The 22,060-nt window shown below is 43.7% G+C and overlaps 1 protein-coding gene across 41 annotated transcripts in view; it reads left to right on the top strand.

The window, feature by feature from the left end:
• The first annotated feature begins 84 nt into the window (after positions 1-84).
• celf4 (CUGBP, Elav-like family member 4) overlaps positions 85-22,060 on the top strand; it is a 68,157-nt gene continuing 46,181 nt past the window's right edge. For all 41 annotated transcript variants that reach the window (XM_071918865.1, XM_071918848.1, XM_071918847.1 and 38 more), the window contains exons 1-2: positions 85-361; positions 21,116-21,198. In XM_071918865.1, coding sequence (XP_071774966.1) covers positions 85-361; positions 21,116-21,198 — 360 coding nt within the window. The remainder of the gene's footprint in view (positions 362-21,115; positions 21,199-22,060) is intronic.

Here is a 22,060-nt window from a genome sequence, read left to right as displayed (position 1 = left end):
AGCTTTTCACGAAAACGATTCTCCACCACCACCCCCTGCTCCTGCTGCTGTTGTAACCATCCCAACTCACTGGCCGGTCCGAAGATGGCAACTTTAACCAACGGGCAGGTGGACGGCACGGTGCACGGTGTCGGTGTGGTCTCCGCCAGCACGAACGGGCTTGTGAACGGATTAAGCCACAGCCACAGCCCGGCGGGCTGCCCGGCCACCATCCCCATGAAGGACCACGATGCCATCAAACTCTTCATCGGTCAGATCCCCCGCAACCTGGACGAGAAGGACCTCCGGCCCCTCTTCGAGGAGTTCGGCAAGATCTATGAGCTCACCGTGCTCAAGGACCGCTTCACGGGCATGCACAAAGGTGGGTTATGCCCCGATTCCCCGAGACAGAGATGGGTCTTCATACTTATTTCTTTTAATGTGCATTATTTATCGATATCATAGTGGGAGTGAGGACATTAAAACATATTGGATTTGGTGAGTAGGACGGCATAATTGTTGGCATATTTCAGACAGGCTATTGTGCAATTTTCTGTAGTGATGAAGCCTGGGCTACTTTATTCATGTTGTTGAATGGTTTTATGGCACCAAAAAAAAAGATGAATTTTCCATTGGCTACTCGGTGGCCAAATATCTCTCCAATCTAGTGCCTCATTTTCTCCGTTATTGAGCTAACATATCCAAGCATGAGAATGTCACGAATCAGGAGTCACGACAGCATTCATTTATGTAGGGTAATATTAGGAGGAGCAGTGTTCCTATTTGGGCAGTGTGCACAGGAGTATTCAGTCACACATGTAGTCCAGCGGTTGTAAACGTGCTTTCATTCACTAATGCTAAATCCAGGCCATTAACCTCACGTTTTCACGTTGCAATAGCGGGGAGGCTGTGTTTGACTGCCCGCGGCACCGTGCACTCACTTTGTGTGTGTGCGCGCGTGCGTGCGTGCGTGCGTGTGTGTGCGTGCGTGCGTGCGTGTCAGTGTGTGTGTGTGTGCGTGTGTGTGTGTGTGTGTGTGTGTGTGTGTGTGTGTGTGTGCGCGCGCGTGTGTGTGCATGTGTGAGTGTGCACCCGTGCGTGCACATGTGCGTACATGTGCAACACACGGTAAGGGAGCGTTCACGCCAAAACAGGCCTAAGTAAGAATATACCTTTACATTCAGCATTTAAGCTGTTTAAGTAATTTCAAAGAGTGTCTTTTGAATAAGTCCTTCATTGTAAATTAAAAATAAAATAAACTGTAAAGACAAGACAGGGAAGCAATGTAATGCAATGTAGTTGGTAGAAATATCGGCTACTCTAAATAATCTATTTTTTAAATGTTTCTACATTCTAACTGAATATAACATTCTAACAGTTTAATTTTCTAACTAAATGTGTCTTATTTCTTTTGTGTAGCCCTAACTGCTTGAGTTCTAGTCTTCATGGTATGGAGCAGTCCCTTTGTTACAGTAATGACCAGCTACTGTGTATACCTTTGGTGCAAGTGAATAAAGTAATCCCAAAGTTTAGGCGTAACAATATTAACTGGCCTTTGGTGTAATATTAATGACCAGCGCTGTACTTTTGGTGTAACAGTAATGACCAATGCTGTAGCCCTATATTTTATTTCATGCTCTCAAGGGATGGGTCATTCTCTGCAAATCACCATCTAATGAAAGGTCACTAATTGATCCACTATACCTGCAGGACATCCCAGTCCCCAAGGGAGCAAGGCTCTCCGGGAATGAGCTATCACCTTTACAATGACTTTTGGGATTCCCCCCTCCTCTAAAGCCATCTCCGCCCCATGTAAACAATGTGTGATGTGCACCATGTGTCAGGAGATGATAATGATATACAAATAATTCCAGAGGGCGGAGACTGTCAGGAAGCAAGGGGGATACCAAAGAGGTGGAGAAGGAAAGGGGGGGTTATCTTTTATTAATAGCCCAGCTGTAGTAGCGACTCCCTGTTGGACGGTTAATCACCAGCGGCCCCAGAACTATGGGTATGGCTCGCCAGCTGATTCTAAGAACTGTCTCCTCACTGCGATATACGGCCCTGCTTCCCGGGCTGGGCCCCCGCTTTCATTAGCGAGCCCCCGCTGCTCTCATATTTTAACTAGCTGGAGGCGCTAGCTGCTCCCTGGCTCACTAGTTCACTGGCTGACTGTAAGCTTCCCTGCTTGAAGGCCACATTCCCCCCACACACACCTAACAGTGAGGAGGTGATGCTTGGCTGAATGTTGGTCATTTGTAGGTTTTTATGAGGTTTCCATAGGAGATTCCCAAAATGGAGTGAAAAACAGCACAACCCACAAATAACAGTCAAAGTGACTGATGTCGTACATTGCACTAGATTTATCAAAGAGCACACAATCTTACACATTTCAGCTAGGAAGCAATCAGAGCAAGAGTTTTTGTGAGGTTACGTGTCGTAACATGACAAGAGCAATCCATAGTTTAACAAATATCTGGAAGAGAATGAATAGGTGTTGTATTCCACATATTCCACTCATTACATGTTTGGAGATATCCTCTAGAAATATTCAAATCTATCTATAGGAATGTTGTCTGTTATCTGCTTTTTGCCTCTTAAAGGAGCATGAAACCTTAAACAGATTTTTTTAAAGTAGTTAATCAATGTTCATCAATTTTATGATGAAACATATCCATCCTGGTAATAATCTGGATATAATCTTTTGTCATAATCTTTTGCTTTTTTTCCTGGATTTTCTGTGCAATTTTCTGTGCAAGACTTACTGTCTCCAACTAGCGGCTGAAAAACCTTGCATTTTTCAAAACCGCACAGTAGGCGGAGAAAGGCTCAAACTGAGGGTATCATGACCCTTTAAGGTTTGTAATGCATCGGTGGAGTAAAGTCTGTAGCGCTGCCCACCAGAAAACTCCCCTTCTATTCTTCTCTTCTATATTTTCTTGTGTTCATCAACTCTGCTTGACCCTTTTCTTCATTCTATGCTCCTATTTTCCTCTATCCCCTTTTGTCTTTACTTTTGATTTACTTACTTTACACAAATGGATGCCTCGCTCATCGTTCACATTCTTGCAGCTACTGACAACGGGTGCACTGGTCCCTGTTCATGATGGTGTTTCACGTTCCATAATGGCTGTGGTGGTACAAAACCTTGAACCAGAGATTGTATAGGCTTAAATGATTGACTGCCTTCTCCTTCACAATTTTGATCTACATCTGTTTTTCATATGTTACACGCTGTATTATTATAACTGTCATTACTAACAATTTTATTGCGCATCTGGGGATATTGTTGCATTCATTTAAGTTAACCCAAAGAGATAGGAATATGGCACATTTACAGAAAAATAATCGTGGTTTCAGCTAGATAAAACAAGCCTATTTTCCTAGGCAGGAAATAAAAGAGAGTCAGCTTCTTTTAGTGTACATAAACAAGCCAAAAGAAACAGCCTCGGCTATGGTAATGCTAACTCTGAAGAAAGAGACCCCTATTATGTCCATTGTCAGCCGTGCCTGTGATACTATTGCCATAACCCTCCCTATAATGACTCCATGTATCACTAGTAATCTAGTCTTTAGGATTCTGTCCCCTCGGAATGGAGGGGTGGAGGGAGCGGGGAGGAGGGGAGCGCGGGACGGGGGTCTGCAGAGGCTGGGAGCGGGCGCAGAGGCGACAGTGCAGGCCTACATTCTCCCAATGATTTTATTTCTCTCCCCTCTGCGACCGAGCCGTGCTAATAGAGGCCATTTATAATGGTCACCGGCTGCTGCTGCTGCTGCTGCTGCTACCGAGCACGACGGGCTGAGAGGCACCGCTAGCACAAAGAGCCAGCTTTTTCTCTCTTCTCCTTGGCAATGCAGCATGGGAGGTGGGGATCTGTTCAAGAAAAAAAAAAGGCGTGGATATGATTGCTGACACCACTCATCGGGTTGATTTTGTGTAATAATCGCCAGGGTAATTGAGCTGCGATGATATGGGGATAGGCATTTAATAATTGAAGGTGCTGTCTATTGTTTACAACTTCAAGCAGTATTGTTTTCCCAGCCAAACCTGTATTGTCTAGTTCTACCCTTTTCCAAGCAAATGCTGTCACCAAGTTTATTTGACTGCTGTTGTTTCATTTGGTGGTAATCTAATCCAAGTAATTTATTTGTCCTTGGCCAAACCAAATACATTAACATCGGTTCTCTCCATGGGCTTAGACAGCTTAAGTAGAGTTTAAGAGGCTGGAGTGTTGCTCAAAGTGAAAGGCAGATGGAGAGAGTTCCTTTATCTTAGGCCAAGCACTCCATATTGGGACTGCAGGTGGTGTAGACAAAATGTCACAGGTCGTCAGTCCAAGATGTCCCCAGCTTTCTAAAGTCAGAGAGGACACCGTCAGCTCACTGCATGTAAAGAATCGTGATTGCAAAGGACAGTAGTTTGGGTGTTATACCATATCGTTATTTGATATCAATACTTCAGAAATGGGTTATAAGATAATATAAGGTTTTGTAATATGTTTGAAATAACAAGTGGAGATATAATGATCCATAGTAATCTTGTATGGATTCACCCATACTGCAGATGGGTTATACTGCAGATGGGGGCTATAATCTGTGCCGGTCGTAAAGGATGTTATGGTTCCCTTCCCTCTGAAATGCCCATGGTTATGACATTTGCATTTCAGTCCTTTCATATTACAATCTAATTGAAATTTGTCAGCAAACCAAGATCAGAACACATCATTAGGCTTACTGTGTGTGGTAAGGCCAGGAAGCCATGATGCCAAAAACATGAAAAGCTGATGCTGTGTTTTATTGCAGGCCATTAGGTGTTACAGGTTGCCATTAGAGAAGTACCCCCTACCACAAAGAAGGGTAAGACCAAATTTGCCTTTGAACAAGGAGAGAGAGGAGTGCAAGTGTGTTTTTTTGTCCTGCGGGTCTGCGTTAATGCAGCATGCGTTCCGGCCTCACAATTTCACTCCCGTTGCATCATCCTCTCTGTGGGATCTTGCCTTCCCCTCCTCTCGCATTTGGTTTGGGATGAGTGCTTGTGTGTGTGTGTGTGTGTGTGTGTGTGTGTGTGTGTGTGTGCGCATGCGTGCGCGTGCATGAGTCTGTGTGCACCTCCTCTCCTCCCTGGCCCAGAATGCTCCACTCAGCTTAGCTCAGAATGCGCGCTCAGGCCCCACGTCGTGCCCTGTTTCTATGACGACGCATCGCAATCGATGTTGAGTGTTTTGTCAGGGAGAGAGGCAACATGTGTCACCGAGGAGGTCGCTTCTCGCCAAAGTACACCCCGCCACCACCACCACCACCACCTCCACCACACACACGCGGCAGCCCCGTCCTGGAGGAGCCGAGAACTGCCAAACAACAAGAAGGAGACAAGGGGCGGAGCCAGAGCGGTCGTGTAGGAGAATACACTGAGCCTAATTTGTCAGGCGGACCGTTGTCAAGCAAGCACTGCCTCTGTTGTCCATTATTATTGGAGGGGACTGTCAGATGGGGGGCCGGCTGATGGCCGAGCGGGGAGCTAGTTAGTCACAGTGAGAGAAGGCAGCGTGAAGCCAGGGGAGGGAGCGCTCATGGAGCTCCTGCGGGGATTAGCATGCTAACAGCAGGTTTGGAGTCATGAGGCCTGTCAGGGAGGTGGGGCCCTCTGGCTCCTCTGACCTCGGCATGCCTCTCATTAAAACCACTGACCTTTACATACAGAGAAAGAGAGCGAGAGAGTGAGGGGGAGAGTTGAGTGGGCGGCGGCCCTAGCTACCTATCTGCTCATCTCATCTCACCTCCCCAAGACCGAGACGACGCACATTCAGCAAACTGTCACAAATTGCACGTTTGGCACACACACACAAAAGCTAGTATAACTAAATGCACATACGCATGTACATACACACAGACCACACACACACACACACACACACACACACACACATTCTATTTTAGCTATTGCCACAGTTCTACAATTTAAGAAATGTAGATGAGCTATATCAACAACATATATACCAATAACAAAGAAGTCAAACATTTAAATTGTATAGTACATTGCTTTATTTCCCTCAGCTAAATAAAATGACTGATAAAAAACAATATAAATTGTTATAATTAATAAAAAAATATTGCAGTTAACTTCACATTTATTGAAGCTTCATTTGCATCACTGGAAAGTTTTGTTGTGTTAATAGTAGAGGGACACATAAACCTCCAGTATCATATAGAAATGGTCTAGTCAGCATATATCAGTGTGTTGCTGTATAGTTAATGGTTCCACATGGTGAAGTCATGGCTCACCGTGGACGGCAGTGCTGACCTGTGGGGAGACACTACAGTGAAGATTTGTTGCCATCATTCCTCAGGTCAGAGAGGCTGCTGACCTCAGCAATATTCACATGACAAAAAAAAAAAAAAACACATCATCTCTGCAACTGTGTCACTGTGCTTCTTAGTAAGGTAATAAGAGATACAGAGACAGGTGCAGAACTATTTCACCAAAAGTTGCTCTGTCCCCATTTTGACGAGGGAAAAAAAAAACATCCACATTCAGGCTGTTCATGTCTTTTGTGTTATTTTTATTTTAGTTTTTTAATTATAGCTTGGTGTACACATATACAGTAAAACATGATATTGATCACTATTTCACTTTTTGTTGTTTCAAAAGTGAATTTCTGCAGTGTTTCATCTTTACCCCGACGCCACTGGCCATGCCAGGACTAAACAGGGATATCAATATTCTGAAATACTAAAGACGAAAGTGATCCATGCGATTTCCAACAATCTCTAAGGCGAGAAACCCCTCTGAAATATTTATATGTACAGTGAAAGAGCTTTCTTGTGTTTTGACACAGTTAAACTCCTCAGCCGATAGCCCAGAGCAGGGTTAAAATGAAGTCTGCCTTAAATGTTTCATCAACGTTTGGCCTTTTGTTTTCAATAAGAGAGGCTAAACAATTTGCACGGGCTTCCCCCTTTTTTACCCCAATCTTCCTCGCCTATTGCCATGTTCAGCTGCTCCAGTGCACCATTCTTTCAGTCTGGAAAAAAAAACAAAACACCCTATTTTGACGAAGGCTCCTTGGAGAGGTAGATAGTTCCTGTTTTCAAGGCTGTTGCATCAGCTAAGTATTATTGTGCTTTGTGTTAAATGTTTAAAGACTTGGCGCTTTGGGCCTGTTCAATCTTTCAGCTACCCCCAACCGCACCCCCACACCCCGTGCTTCAAATAACGTTGGCCGGTTCCGGAGAAAGGGGAATGCAATACTTTGGAAATGTTGGAAAGTCTTTCATACTGTTTTTGACTTTTTTGATGCTTGCATTAATTTAAGGCTCTGTTGCTAATAATATGGCTTTGTGTGGGAAGGAGCCCAGGTTGTTTTTTCTTAGATTGATTGCCATTTTTGCAGCTTTTGAATACTCTCAATCTTGGGAGATTAGAGATTGGCAAAAATGGTGAACATATTAAAAGCACTGATTTCAGCCCTGCTGCTGCCATTACAATATGTCCTATTGTCCTCAGAGTGAAACTACATGTACAAAGTCAGGAGATCATTTGGTACTGATGATAGTGATTTGTGTCTCTTTGTTATTTAATTCCATAGCTACTTTTTCTGGAGTCCATTTCTGGAACTTGCAATTACAGCCATGCAATTATATGGGAACTATGATGTATATGTAATTGTACAGTGTAGGAGGCTTAAAAACCATTTCCTTTGTTCACTAGTCACAAGGTTATGAATCTCCTTTCAGTGTGAACTTGGTAACTGCTATCTTGCCATTTGGTTTATAGCTGATGGCTCCTTTTATCAAGCTTTGCACAGTCAGGAGGTATTATGATACGGAATATTATAATATCTGTCTCCAATATCTATGTGTGTGTGTGTGTGTGTGTGTGTGTGTGTGTGTGTCTGTGTGTGTGTGTGTGCGTGTGTTCATCTTTGATGTGCATACTTTTGCATGTTTATATGTTGTCTGTGTTCATCCTTTATGTGCATATGTTTTGCATGTACATTTGCTTTGTGCGTGTGTGTGTGTGTGTGTGTGTGTGTGTGTGTATGTGTGTGTGTGTGTGTGTGAGAGAGACAGAGAGAGGGGGGGGGTGTTGAATCTAGGCATGCAGGCCTGTTATTAATGTGCTTTATTTCTTGGGCCTGGGAAACCTGTAGTATGTGATTTACACAGCTGCACAGAAGGGAGGAAATATGTATGTGTGTGTGTGTGTGTGTGTATGTGTTTGTGTATGTGTGTGTGTGTGTGTGTGTGTGTGTGTGTGTGTGTGTGTGTGTGTGTCTGTGTGTGTCTGTGTGTATGTGTGTGTGTGCTGCAGAGACCCTCCATGGGGCCATAGTAGCACGACACGGCAGCAATGTGAAAAATAGAACCAAAGTTTTTCACAACTAACTATGCCAGTGCCCCAATAATGCATATCTAGAAAAGCATGATGTCCTATGTACTGCTCCAGATGTCTTTTTTTTCCTTTATGAACTTCATTTAACGCATATAAAAATAATCTATTCATCATTTACCAGTGTCCAAATGTTTCTGTTTGTGTGCCATTTACCAGAGAACCAAAACATTTATTTAAATTTTTTAGATTCATTTTTTTAGAATCTCTTTATATATCGCATTGAAAGCAAACCATTATTATTTCCTTACTAAGAACTGTGAATTGATTTTGAATACTGTAACAAGCCCCCACTATACCTCCAACCAGTGATGTATGTACTTTTCATTTTTTTCTTTAGTCCGTACACAATTGGTTCATATAGACTGAACAAATCATTTGGCTTTAGAGAATTATGGTTCATAGAAAGTTGAATTGATGCTTATTCACAACCAAATCGCTAACCATAACTCGAAGTGGCGTATCTAGGTCTGCCTGCTGGGATACTCTAAAGCAGGGATTACATGAGTCTTGTACTATTTGTCCCAGACAGAAAGCAAGTCAGACACTGTTGAGCATGTGCGACTTGTCAGGCCAGACACATGTTTAGCCCTCTCTGAATGCATGCATACAGCACCCTATGCAGCGACTGCCAAGTCTAGTGTCTCTGATTTAATTCACTTTCCCTCCATCTCCCTTCATGCCTATTTCATGTCCTCAATTAAAAATGCACCACGTTGACTTGTAAAAGGAAGGTGGGAATGGAGGTTAGGGCTTTTCAAAGATCCCTCTCAATTATTCAAGGCTAAGTTTGATTCAGAAAATGGAGGAGGATTAATAATCCATGGAGAAGTTTTCGAGGGTTCGGGCACCAAATGTAATGTAAGATGTTCCGATGAAACTGGCAGAATCATCAACCAAAAAGCCATGTTTTTGTTGTAGGTTGGACTTGATAAACTGTGATTACCAGAGTAAGTATCCTACACTTACACTGTTACTTCTGTTTATCAGATGTCAGAGGAACATCCTAAACTAGCAAACTCAATTCAAGTTTTCTATTTATTTTCTTTTGATTGGATGTTTGTTAGCTGAGGAAGAAGGTTCAGCTGCATTTTGACATTTCAACTGCTGAATTGATTTTCACCTTGGTCAATTTCGACACCTTTGAATTTGTATTTCAAATTGCATTCATATTTCTGCACAACCCTTGGGCCCATACCGATCCAGAGAACATTCTCTAGCATTCTCTAAAGACAGCACAGATCAGTGTATTTTGCTATCAAATACTACCATCCAAATCTTACTCACATCACATTGAGACAAAGTACATCAAGGCTTTATCCTATCCTGCTGGTTGGAGAGCAGATAGACCAAAACAGATATCGCGGCTGAGGGAGATGGTGCAAGAGCGCGTAAAACGACAAGGAGCTCGAGAGAGAGAGAGAGAGGGAGGGAGAGAGAGAGAGAGAGAGAGAGAGAGCGAGGGAGAATTAGAGAGATGTTGAAACAGGGATGATGTAAGGGAATGCGTGAAAAGAGGCGAGGGAGATCTGTGCAAGAGAGAAGGGGGGGAGGACACAAAGCCAGAGAGAGAATATCAAGAGGCAGAGCAGTATAAAAGAATGAGAGATTGTAAAGAGAGGTGGAGAGAGACTAAGAAAGCAGGCAGCGAGAGATTGTTCAGTGACAAGCACAGAGTGAACAATAGGGACGAAAGGAAGAGGTAGCGGGAGAAAAGCGAGACTGAGAAACAGGAGAGAAAAGCGAGACGGAGAGAGAGAGAGAGAGAGAGAGAGAGAGAGAGAGAGAGAGAGGTAGAAAGAGCGAGGGAGTCCCAGAGACAGATGTCGCCCTCCCTGGCCCCGGCAGATTGATAGCTTCTGGCCCAGTTCCATGCCAGGCTCTGACCCCTCTGTCCTCTGCTGTAATTTATAGGCTGCGTTTTGCCAGATTTAAGCACTACTCTGTGGCCATCATGGCTCAGGAAGGGAGAATGACCTTCCTGGGATGGGAGCAGAATTAGACCCCTGCAGCTCCCGGCTGCCCCGGGGGTAAATAAGCAAGTGCCCTCCACGTTAGCAGGCTTTCTGACAACACGTTAATGGGACAGGTCCTATATTTGTCAATGTGGTGTGTGTTTTTTTTCACTCTTTGTACATTAGCTCTTGCAGTTTGTTTATCTTTGAGTATTTTAATATGCAAATGTGAGGGATTTTTGTCACCTTGTTGGAAGCAGTCAGTTAATGCATGTTTTCCCAATAGTGTATATTCAATGTAGTATTTAAAAGTTTTGTGTGTCTATGTGTCTGTAAGCATGTGTGGGTGTGCATGTGCATGTGCATGCATGGTTGCTTGCTGCATAAGTGTTAATTCATATATGTGTGTGTTTGTATCAGTGTCGCTAAGTGTTTTAGGAGCGTGTGCTCCAGTAGACTAACTTGGCTGGCTAGCCAGTGGGCTCAGCTGGGTCTGTGCTTGGCCATTCATAGCGTTACCTCAATGCACAAATCAGCCCAGGGAACAATCTGGACAGAAAGCCTTCAGCAAATTATTACAGATTTGCAATTTAATGGCTTCTGAGGTCTCTCCCAGCCCCACACAGGTTCCCAACGAGACAGAGCCTATTAGTTTGGCCTTTTAATCACAGAACAGGAGATGGGAATCCTGGCCAAACCTATACATACCCCGCTTCACTTGGTGTGGAATGATTTCATGGGGTTTATAGATAGAGACAGAGAAGTCTGTGTGTGCAAGCGTGTGTGCGTGCGTGAGTATGTGAGCATTGGCTAGTTGATAAGCAGTGCTTTCCCTGGAGCAACGGCTGGAAGAGAAGAGAAGAGAGAGAGAGAGAGAGAGAGAGAGAGAGAGAGAGAGAGAGAGAGAGAGGGAAAAACAACATGCTCCTCCATGGACACGAAGTCCATCAATATCATGAGGAAACATTGGGCAAGAGTAATTCATTCTGCGTAGGCACTGCCCCAAGCTAATGAAAGCCTACTTCACAATCCACCTATCCTGTACAAAAAATGGGAAACTGGTGTCCAATGTCATGTTCCATTATTATCTCTAAGTCTGGTTTCACAAATTTGAAGGTTCAAAATATATATATATATATAAAAAAACTCCTCATCCTTTCCTCATCAAACTAATTAAAATTGGTCACCAAACAAAAGTTACCAAAGTAATTCATTTACTGAGTCTATTCAGCTAGCACGGCAAAGCCTCCACTTAAAAGCTTGAGTACTAGAAATATCTGTTTTAAGTTCATTTAACATTCTCCCTGATGATTATTGACCTGTTGTACACTGTGATCTATAAAAAATCCTGTATGTTCTGGATAGGAAAACAACTTTTCTCATATTTGAGATACTATTTGCAGCACACACAGCATTTCACTTGGTGTCCAACCAAGTCTTTTCCCAGAGTTATAGTTGCCCTGACTAATGTGCCTTCAATGCAGAATGTAAAAACTATCATTCCAATCTGCCTTTCAATGTCCCAATTTGTCCAAGTGGAAGCCAGGCTTTCTAAGTGAGCCGGATAAAAGTGACTGCCAAAGGGGCTAAATATTTATAATTATCTGCGGCTGGAGAGCCGACAAAAGGACTTTGAAAATCGACTTTGTGCGCCAAAGGCCTCATTAGTCTGACGACAACAGAATGTCCCCTCCACTGGCAGGCAGAAAACACAGGTATCCGCAAAGCTATTAAAAGCATGCAGTCATGCAGCCTTCTGTAGCCCAACCGCTAGCTGTTTGGGATTAGAAGCTGCTTAATGCGCTAATGTTAATATGCTAATGTGTTAATGTTATGTTAGTGAATTATTAGGCGATTTAAGAAATGGCTGGCTGCTGTTTTGTTGGTCTTAGGCATTGACACGTTGGAAAGGAGGATAACTGTGTTTACTTTGCATATGGAAATCCCTGGATGTCTTTCATCTGCCCTTCCTATAGCGACTAGTGGTCCATGTTAGCTTTGCAAACATCTTAATTGCGTTAAATGGAGGAAAAAGGGGGGGAGATTAAAAGCCATTAATGTGTGCTGTGTGAGGGTATGCTATTCCCGGGATGGTGCTTTTGTTCACTTTGGCAAAGCAGAGGAGAGAGTTTCACCTTGAAACTCAATGCACACCAGAAACACTGTCATTGTGTCTACCTAAAATGTTGCGCTCTCTCTCTCTCTCTCTCTCTTTCTCTCTCTCTCTCCCCCCACTTCATCACTGCGTCCTCCTCTTTCTCTCTCTCTTTCTTTCTCTTGCTATTTTATACACTGTCAGACCCCCTTTGCCCCCCTTTGCATTTCTTTTTGTGACTGCCTCTCTCCATTCCTCTTACTCTCTTTGTCTGTCTCTCCCATTTTCTCTCTGTCTATCTCTCTCTTGCTTTCCCTTTGTAGCACTGTTTCCCTCCATCGCTCTCTCTCTCTGTCTGTCTGTCTAAGCGTCAGATAAGCTCACTGGGGGAGACTTTAGAGGACTCTCCATCTGTGTATAAATAGCTCTGGATGAATTATTGAGGGACCTGGGGTTGCTAATAATCCCGCAGGACCCATCTGACAATGACACAGAAGATGGAGGGAAAACAATTACGCAGGCTTTCTCCTTCAGAGGAGTGGGAATGGGGGTGGGGGTATGTGTGGGGGGGGGGGGGGGCTCAGCGGCCTCTGGGAGCCTCCTCGCGGGGCCCAACATCTTGGCTAATAAACCCAATTAAGTCTCCGGAATCAATCGGAGCCCCGGGAGCGTCCTCTCTCTTCCTTCCCCGGACGGCGTGCAACAACAGGAAGTGTAATGATTCATGTTCCCCCTTCTGCGTTTGGATCGTCCTCTCATCTCCGTCTTGCAGGTTGGCAAGGCGGACGGGATAGGACAGGATGTCCGCCGAGGCAGGATAATAGGACGGGGAGAGGAGAGAAGAGAGGAGAGTGGAGTGGAGAGGAGAGGTGCACAGAGGAATATTAATGGGAGTGTTTATCCTGTAAGTGTTCTATCAGGGGGACAAGACATGGGACCACTCCCATGACAGAATTAAAGCACTTTGTCTTCCTAGTGTCACACGCGACGATATCCACATTTCATCTGTATGTGACTTTTTGGTGAATGTGCTTTGCCAGTTCATTGCCTGACCTTTGACCCCCAAACTCCTGACAAAATGCAAATAATTAAATAGTTCATGTCCCTGTGGTCCGGTACTGTCCTGTAATGTACATATGTATGTATGTATGTATGTATGTATGTATGTATCTATGTATCTATGTGTCTAATAGTCTATATTAAATATCGGATATCAGCCAGTCATGTCATCCGATGTCAATATGACCACAGCTACATAAAAACAGTCTGTAAAACTTTCAAAGAAATTTTATTGTCTTTGTTCATTTTATTATTCATTTAATTGTTTAATCATGTTTTTTTGTGAATGAATTCTTCATTTAAAGGCCTAATGTATGACAGAGCTTCCCCTACCATTGAATAGGTGGGGTGTGTCACCTTGCCTTAAGGAGCCGCTAACCCAGCTAAAAGTAGCTACAATGGGTTTCAACGGAGCATTTTAGTGTTCCATGATGGTCTAAAATAGGGCTGGGCGGTATGCTGAAAATTTACCCAAACCCACACAACAAATCTTTTACCGACCTAATTTTCCACATGTCTGGATGTTCAGTAAATGCATTCCTCCAGTGCAGTCCAGTGCGCGTGTTCCTTTAATTTAAAGCTGCTACCAGTAGAAAGTGAAACTTGATGACTTTGGCGACCCTTTGAGTGCTTTAGTGGCCGGGTCGAAAAGACGACTGGCCACTCGTTCACCCCCTCTGCAGAGAGAAGACTATGTATACAGAAGAGGTAACGTGAAACCGCCATAATGCAAACTGAATAATGGCACTGGAGTAAACTTCTGTAAGGAGGAGAGTTATTTTTCCCAAGGCACAAGACGTGTTCACCAGGAGCCAAATGCAGGTCGGTCAGTCTATCAGTTTCTCACCTCACACTGAGTGATGGTCGCTCACCCGGTGCTACAGCCTTGCTAAACTTTGCAGCTGCAGTGGCTAATTTGCGTGTGGAAAAAACAGGCGTTTTTTTTGCCAGCGAATATTTTAGTTACAAGTACTCTGAGCTTTTGCGTAACGTGTGGAATTGATTAGCTACGTTTGCCCAGTGCTAAGGCAACGTAAATGTTCCAATATATCGTGACATAGATTTCAGGTCATACCCCAGCCCCAGTAAAGGCTAATAAATGTCGTCTTTCTTTTATCTATTTATCTTACAATGTTTTAATAGTCAATGTTAACAGACCCAGAGTAGCCAGCATGGTACATTTGGGTACTGACAGACTTTTGGTTCATCCTAAGAGTCATTTCTTGTTTAATAATTCATATTGTGAAAAGCTAAATTTGGTTCGCCCAAACATTTCCTGACAAAATGGCTGAAGTAGGATGTAAGTGAGGCTATTTGTCAGTCTAGACATTCAAGTTCTAGACACACAAGATGTGTGTTTTGCCATCAAGGGAGCTATTTGTGTGTATGTGTGTGCGTGCATGCATGTGCCTCTGTTCAAGCATTTGTGTTATGTGTGATGCAGACTGTATGTTTTAGGTGTAGTAAGGTATTTTACTTTGCGGTATTTGAGCTCATACATCCCGTGTGTGCGTGTGTTTGTGTTTTTGTGTTGCTGTGTGTGTTGTGTCCCCGACCCTCAGGGGACCGGGGGTGAGGATGGAGTGTGTTGGGGGTAAGGGAGGGGGGGGACACGACACTGTCCTAATGATGCATTTTCTACTCCATTGATTCAGTGGCTCTGCTCTCCAGTAAATCCTTCACATGCAACACATTAGAGCTGGCCCTTTTTCCTCCTCCGCCAATCGATTAGCACAGCTTAGAGACGGCCACTCTGGGAAGCAGGGCGAGAGATGGGACTTGTTATCTTCAGGGACTCACACCCACACACACACACACACACACACACACACACACACACACACTAATGCCATTTCAAGGTTCTCCCCTTCCTTTCTTGCACCTTTTTTTTGTCAAAGAGAAAGTAACGTCAGACTGTATGTATTACTTTTTCTTTATCCATTTATTGTTGTAAAGGGAAAGTGCTTCAAGCTGTGTTAAAAAAACATTTAGTAAACACATATCTACTGGTAATCTCTGGATTACTACTACATGCAACATGGAGGATGCCCACAACATGGAGGATGCCCACAGTTGCTGTTTGTTGGGGTTGTTTCTTTTTTTTTTTTTTACTTCAGCCTCCTACAGGTATCATTGTCTGCTGATGTGAGAGGATCAGGCCGGTGATGCCTAGGTAGCAAACATTGAGAGTTTACATTGTATTTGAAGTGAACGGTGATTTTCAAACCTTCTGTTGTTATAAATCATGCGACTTTATTGCTACCCTAGGCATTTTGCGGGCAACTTCTAAGCCATTTATTCCAGCTATTATACCAGTGTATGGCTGAAATGGAATGATCAAACCCTAAGAGTGCATTAATTCGGCATGATGATAAGATAGTTTTGCTGGAGATGTCCAGTTATCAAAATTTATTTGACACCCCCCAGTCAATCAGAACTGAGTATTCACCCAGGACACAGTATAATAACTTTTATTTCAAAATCCTCATAACCTCATTGCAGTATAGAGAGTATAGGGAGTAATTTAGTTACAACTGAAACTACTATTGCTGTAAATTATGTGCCACACTTATGAATGAAAAAATGTCATAAGATTTAGCAGACGTCCCTTTGAGTTTCATCCTCCACCTGTTTACTAACTATTGCTTTGTCTTGTCTCACTCTCCCTTTTCCTCATGGCTTGCTCAATGGGTATTTCTATATTAAAGATTGTTCTTGTTCCCCTGAAGAGGAGACCAAGGGATCTGCATATAGTAGCCTATAGGAGAGCTGGGCCTGCTATTACACTCTATTATAAATGAATTCACCTCCTCTTTTCATAATATTGCCCCTTAGTTCTGTCTCACTCTGCTGAAATAATATCACACTCAAGACCAGCATTCATTAGTCCCTGAAACAGCTCCTGAATTTTTAAGGCCTGTTTTACACAATGAAAAAAAATGCTTGATGTGGTCTCTGAACAGTAATTGAAGATTTTTTCCCTCTTCACACAGAGTACTGTACTATTCTCTGAGCTCATATTGTGGGCTTCAAAGTGCTTTTTTATTTAATCAGGGTTTACAGCTGCCAATTAAAGATTTTAAGATGATACGGGGAGAAAGTAGGAGTGTTCCCAGAGACCTTGGCCATGTCCCCTAAAATAGCCTCTATCCTCGGTCTCTTTTTTCCATTGTGAGTAATGATCTGAAAGGTCAGGAAAGGTGAAGGGGATATGACGGACTGCTGCTCACTTTATTGAATTACCATTCCTCGCAGAACTAAGTGTGTGGGGGCTTGTCTGGGTTTTTCACTTTGATTCCAGATTCAATAGGAGATGCTCAACTTATTCAAAGTCAGAATTTTTAATTCAGCCAACAAACTTCAAATGTCAGTATTAGCACTGTAATTACAGCTATTACAGAGTTTGTAAGGTGATTAGAATCTCTTCAACATGGTGGATGGATTATTTTTCCATTGGAGATGATGTTTGTAATCATTATTTTTAATTTCAAACAAAAAAAAGATGGAGTGACTTTGTATATTGTATTTTCAAAAGCAGAATTTTCTGCATGGCAGGCTTATGCTCTATTCATTTTTTGTTATGGTGCTTCGAACCAGATCTGAACTGAATAGTAATAATCACATGGTGCTTATTCAGTGTCCCAGTAACAGCAGCACAAGGGCAACTGTACCATTCACGAATCACCAACTCTCTCAGACTTAATACACCACTTATTAGTATTCTTTCTCTGCGCTCAGTGGTGCTCGTTTTCACCATATGACTAAAAGACCAAGGCTTTATAGGGTATTTCTCTGAACACAATAAGTCTGGAATTTTCTTCTTTACTCTGACCCATTTGAAGAGTGAATTGAAGAGCGTTATCTAAGCCTTAGCACTCACAAAAATCCAGTCAGAACGTTCTTGTCTTAAGGTCAATCTTTTAAAAAGAAAAAAAAAAACATTCTTCTGTTTATTGAGCAAAGGCTGTCCTTGGTCAACCCTTTCAGGCAGAGATAAGTGCTAACAGAACCGAGGTGGGAGAGACGTGGAGATTTCTATTGACTGACTGAAATTGGACAGCCTCAAACAAAGTTTCATGCCAAAGTTTTTCGAGGCAGAGTTCCAGGGCTATGCAGCGTGGAGTATCAGCCTCGCCGTGGATAAAGCTTTTTAATGCTATTGACTCTTTTTAGGCGCTTACCAAGATGTTCTGAAATATTTAAATGATCACTGGGAGTTTCTCCCCATCTGCAGCTGGGAATAAAAGGACAGAGCGAGAGGAGGGAACATTTTATTTCAGCCTTTTACAATCCCAGAATTAATAGGCACAAGATAATTAGAGAATTCTGTACAATAACATTGTCCCCGAGCTTTCGAGTGTTGGGTGGCGTAAGGCAACGGATGCTGGTAATTCATGGGTCCAGTATCACTCCACAGCACTCACTGTGTATTACATCATGAATGCATGCATGATGGTTGATATTATGGGACAAAAAGGCATTGGAGACTACCAGTAATTTTTTGATTTTTTTTTGCATGAAAACGGTAAATTTAAAGATATTGAATATCGGCGATTGCCAGCTTCAGTGCAAAAAGGTAGCAGTATTGGCCTTTTAAAACCCATATTGCTCTAATATTGGTTCCTATTGGTAGTGGTTCATGGAAGCAGTTGATTAGCATACCTTCCTTGGTAATAATGATAATAATAATAATAATAATAATAATAATAACATGACTGACTATTGTTATTACAGTAGTCACAGACATAGCTGTCTTGAGTGTAAAATCTAGTCAACTTATGGAATTAAGTACCTGAAAAACTGATGCAACTGGTTTTCAATGGGCAACTCAACAAAGTACGTACACTTTCAATTCAAGCAAAAAGCAATAAAGTTAGATTTATGGGGTTTTCACCTGACAGCAGTCACAAGGTGGATGAAAGGAAGTAAGTTAAAATACAATTTGACATTTTCAAACATTCAACCTGTTGGGGAACTATCTCTGTGTACGTAATCAAGTCAAGGTTTCCCATAGTTAACAAGGTCAAAGCCCTATGTGGTCCAACTCAGCTGTCGTTTTAATGAGGCCTGGTGACAGTTGGTTGGATTTCACCACTGAAGCTGGTGTCTTTTCTTCTTCCCCCTCCAATAAGTATTCATAGTCTCTACCATTCCCCCGTCGCTTTCTTTCATCTTTTCTCTTTCTCTTCTCCATATTCTCCTCTCTCTCTCCCTCTCTCTCTCTCTCTGGTTCTCTCTCTCTCTCGGTGGGTGTGTGTCCCTTTAGGGTGTCTGCAGCAGTTGAGATAAGAAGCGAGTGTAGGACACAGGGGGATGGTGTTCACAGAAGCTAGGTGATCTTATCTAGTCCCTCTCTCCCTCTCTCTCTCTCTCCCTCGCTCTCCTCCTCTCCCTGTCTTACCGAGCATCCCTCGCTGCACTGCTTTCCTCTCTGTTGTTCTCCACCCCCTCTTTCTTTTTGCTCCCTTGCCCTTCTTTCTCTCTCTGTCCCTCACTGTCTCTCTCTCTCTCTCTCTCTCTCTCTCTCTCTCTCTATGTTTCTCTCTCTCTGTCTCTGTCTCTGTCTCTCTCTTCTCTTTCCCTCTCCTCTCACACACACATTCTCTCAGATCCCCTCTGCGGTGCTGTTGATTTGAATTTGAAGTGATGGGAAACCAAATTGGCAGCATTGACAGCAGAAACAAACAGCTTATCTCTCTCTCCTGGGCCAATATGGGTCTTAGTCAGATACTGGAGCCGCTGCCAGCATCTGACTTGTGACAATGATGATAAATTGAACGTTTGTTGACTGTCACTTTTCATGCTTGTGTGCGTGTGTGTGTGTGTGAGTGCAAGTATGTGCAAGTGCATGTTAGCGTCTAAGCATGCGTGTGCACTTGCCCGCTTTCATCCGTATGTGTGTGTGAGTGTGAATACACTGGATGATGTGCAAGACGATGCACGCGGACGTATCCAAACACGCGACCGCGTTGTGTGTGTCAGGCGTGTGAATCAGAGGCTTGCGCATGTTTCCTGTGGGACGGCGCTGGCATGTAGCGTTAACACGACAGGCCCGGGGAGGAGGAGGAGGTAGCCAAGCTGTCAGCGGCCAGCTCCCACTTCGCCTAATGAGAGAGAGGCCCGTTAATTAAAAACACCAACAGGCGGAGCTCCCCAGTGTCCCGCCATCAGGACGACCCGGGGTTAAAGACACGGAGCCGAGAGGATGGGAGGCATGCTGCTTCTACATACATGGTGCTGCCCACAACAGTAAATAGCCCCCAGTATGCAAAAAGAACAAAGCAAAGCGATACTGGGAAGAGCTATAAGCGGGAGTTCTTTCTTTAAACTGCACAGCGTTTGTGTTTTTTTGGGGGGAGGGGTCTATGATAATCTTGTAACACTCGGCCCTTGATGTTCCCGGAACAAACTGTAATTCTTTTGTCCCTTTGTGCTCGTGTTCCTAGCGTGGCGGTGGAGAACATTTTGTTGACGTCTGCATGTAGCCCTCCGTGATTCAAAAAAGCTCGAAAAATTCATCTCAATCCCCTTGCATTGAAAGGGCTGTTTTCTTGCTGCGACGCTGTTTATTTCTCCCTCATTGTTCTGAAAATGATTTACTGTCTCCGTCAAATGTTTGATGTGTGCCTGGTATCACTAAAATGATACCGCTGCTGTTTGAAGTTGGTCACAATCTTTCCGGCATGTGCGCCATAGCAAACCAGCAAAACATCTGGATATGGAAGTGTGATATTTACCTCAAATAGGATTGTCTCATTATATTGTGTAATTGTCTTTGAAACGATTTTATTAAAGTGTCAAACACATGAATCATTAGCCTTGATCTGTAGATTGACAGTTTGTCAGCTCTCTGACAGCAGCGTGTGCCTCACTGTCAACAGGGGGGTGGCAAGAGAACGGCTTACACGTTCCCCACGGCTTCTTCTTGCTTGCCTCCTGCGTCTCCATCTTCCTTCCACCCCCTCATGTCAGCCCAGGTGCTAACAAAACCGAGGATTGTGGGTAGTCTTGGAACATATGGAGCAGGGAGACAGAGAAAGGGAGGGTGGGGGGGGGGGGGGAGGGGGTGAGGGAGCGAAGCTGTCAGGAAAATGTCTATCCCTGTCACAGCAGACAGAGGAGTGCGATGGACGAATGGATAACTGCTATTTTAGACTGCCAGGGAGAAAGCTCCGTCAGATTTGATGTGTTTTGCGGGCAGAGTGGCTCTCATGCATCACGTACACAAATCTCCATATCGCAAAAGCGACAATTTTTTGTCAACGTTTTCATTTCTTTTTGCATGCATATGGATTGTGTTTGTGTACACAGAAATGTTCAGTTTGTTCAGTCGCTGTAATGTTGTTCATGATGCACAAACACGCGCAGGCGCACACACAAACACTGCCGAATTCCCAGTGCGGCCAAGTAGGCAGAGTTTCAGAGCTATGGCTGCAGGCTCACTCTGTGTTTGTGTGCGTCTGTGTGTGTGTGTGTGTGTGTGTGTTGTTTTTGGCTATTCGCTGATGATTGGTGCAGCCCCCCCTCTGCCTGTCTCTCCCTCTCTGTCCCCAGTTCACATAACATAATTATCTTTCTTTTTCTCTCTCCCTCCCTCCCTTCATTCTCTCCTCTCTCTTTCTCTTGCTGTCTTTCCAGGCTGTGCCTTCCTCACCTACTGTGCCAGAGAGTCGGCCCTGAAAGCCCAGAATGCTCTGCATGAGCAGAAGACCCTGCCAGGGGTAAGTCATACATGAGGAACGCCATGTGTACCCACAAGCACATACTTAAATAAACACAGATAAGCTTCGGCGCCTTAAGACACTCACATACAAAGACACACAAACACACACATTCATATGCACACGCAAAGCCATATATTTATTTCAAATCAAAGGGGACTCACCATTTTTTCAATACTTGTCATGTACTGTTTATCATAGACCGTACATCAGACATGTGCACACACACACACACACACACACACACACACCCGCTCTCTTAAACATCCGTCCTCTTCCTCTGCTGCTCCCTTCCTCTCCCCGCTTCCCTCTCTTTTCACTCTCCCTCTGACAGTCACACACACAAACCCATAGGGAGAAACCACACACAGCATCGCATCATAGGCACACTATTTATAGCTTCCAGTTTGTGTGTTTATGAGTGTGTGTGTGTGCGTGCGTGCGTGTGTGTGTGTGTGTGTGTGGGCAAGTGTGAGAGAGAGAGAGAGAGAGAGAGAGACAGAGAGAGAGAGGGATAGAAAGTGGGTGGGTGGGTGGACGTATTTGTACATTTATGTAAATGCACTGCATTATGCCAGGACCGGCAACAACATGAGTGTGCATCACGAATGTACATCACGACAGCACATCATCCCAACAGATGTTCACATGCCGTGGATGTCGCCGCTCACATGTACAATGCGGTTGGAAGCAACGTGTGTCTCGCTCAGCGTACCCCCTGCTCTTATTTACACATGCTAGAATGAGGGATTTTTTGACATTGTCACAGAACACATCATGTGTTCTGTGATACACGTGTGCACAGTGTGTGAGTTTATTAGTGTTCACCTACTCCATTATATGTGTGTGTTTATGTGTGTGA

The sequence above is a fragment of the Centroberyx gerrardi genome, chromosome 5 (genome assembly GCF_048128805.1).
Source record: "Centroberyx gerrardi isolate f3 chromosome 5, fCenGer3.hap1.cur.20231027, whole genome shotgun sequence".
NCBI classification, from domain to species: Eukaryota; Metazoa; Chordata; class Actinopteri; order Beryciformes; family Berycidae; genus Centroberyx; species Centroberyx gerrardi.
This window is presented reverse-complemented; position numbering and strand designations above follow the sequence as displayed.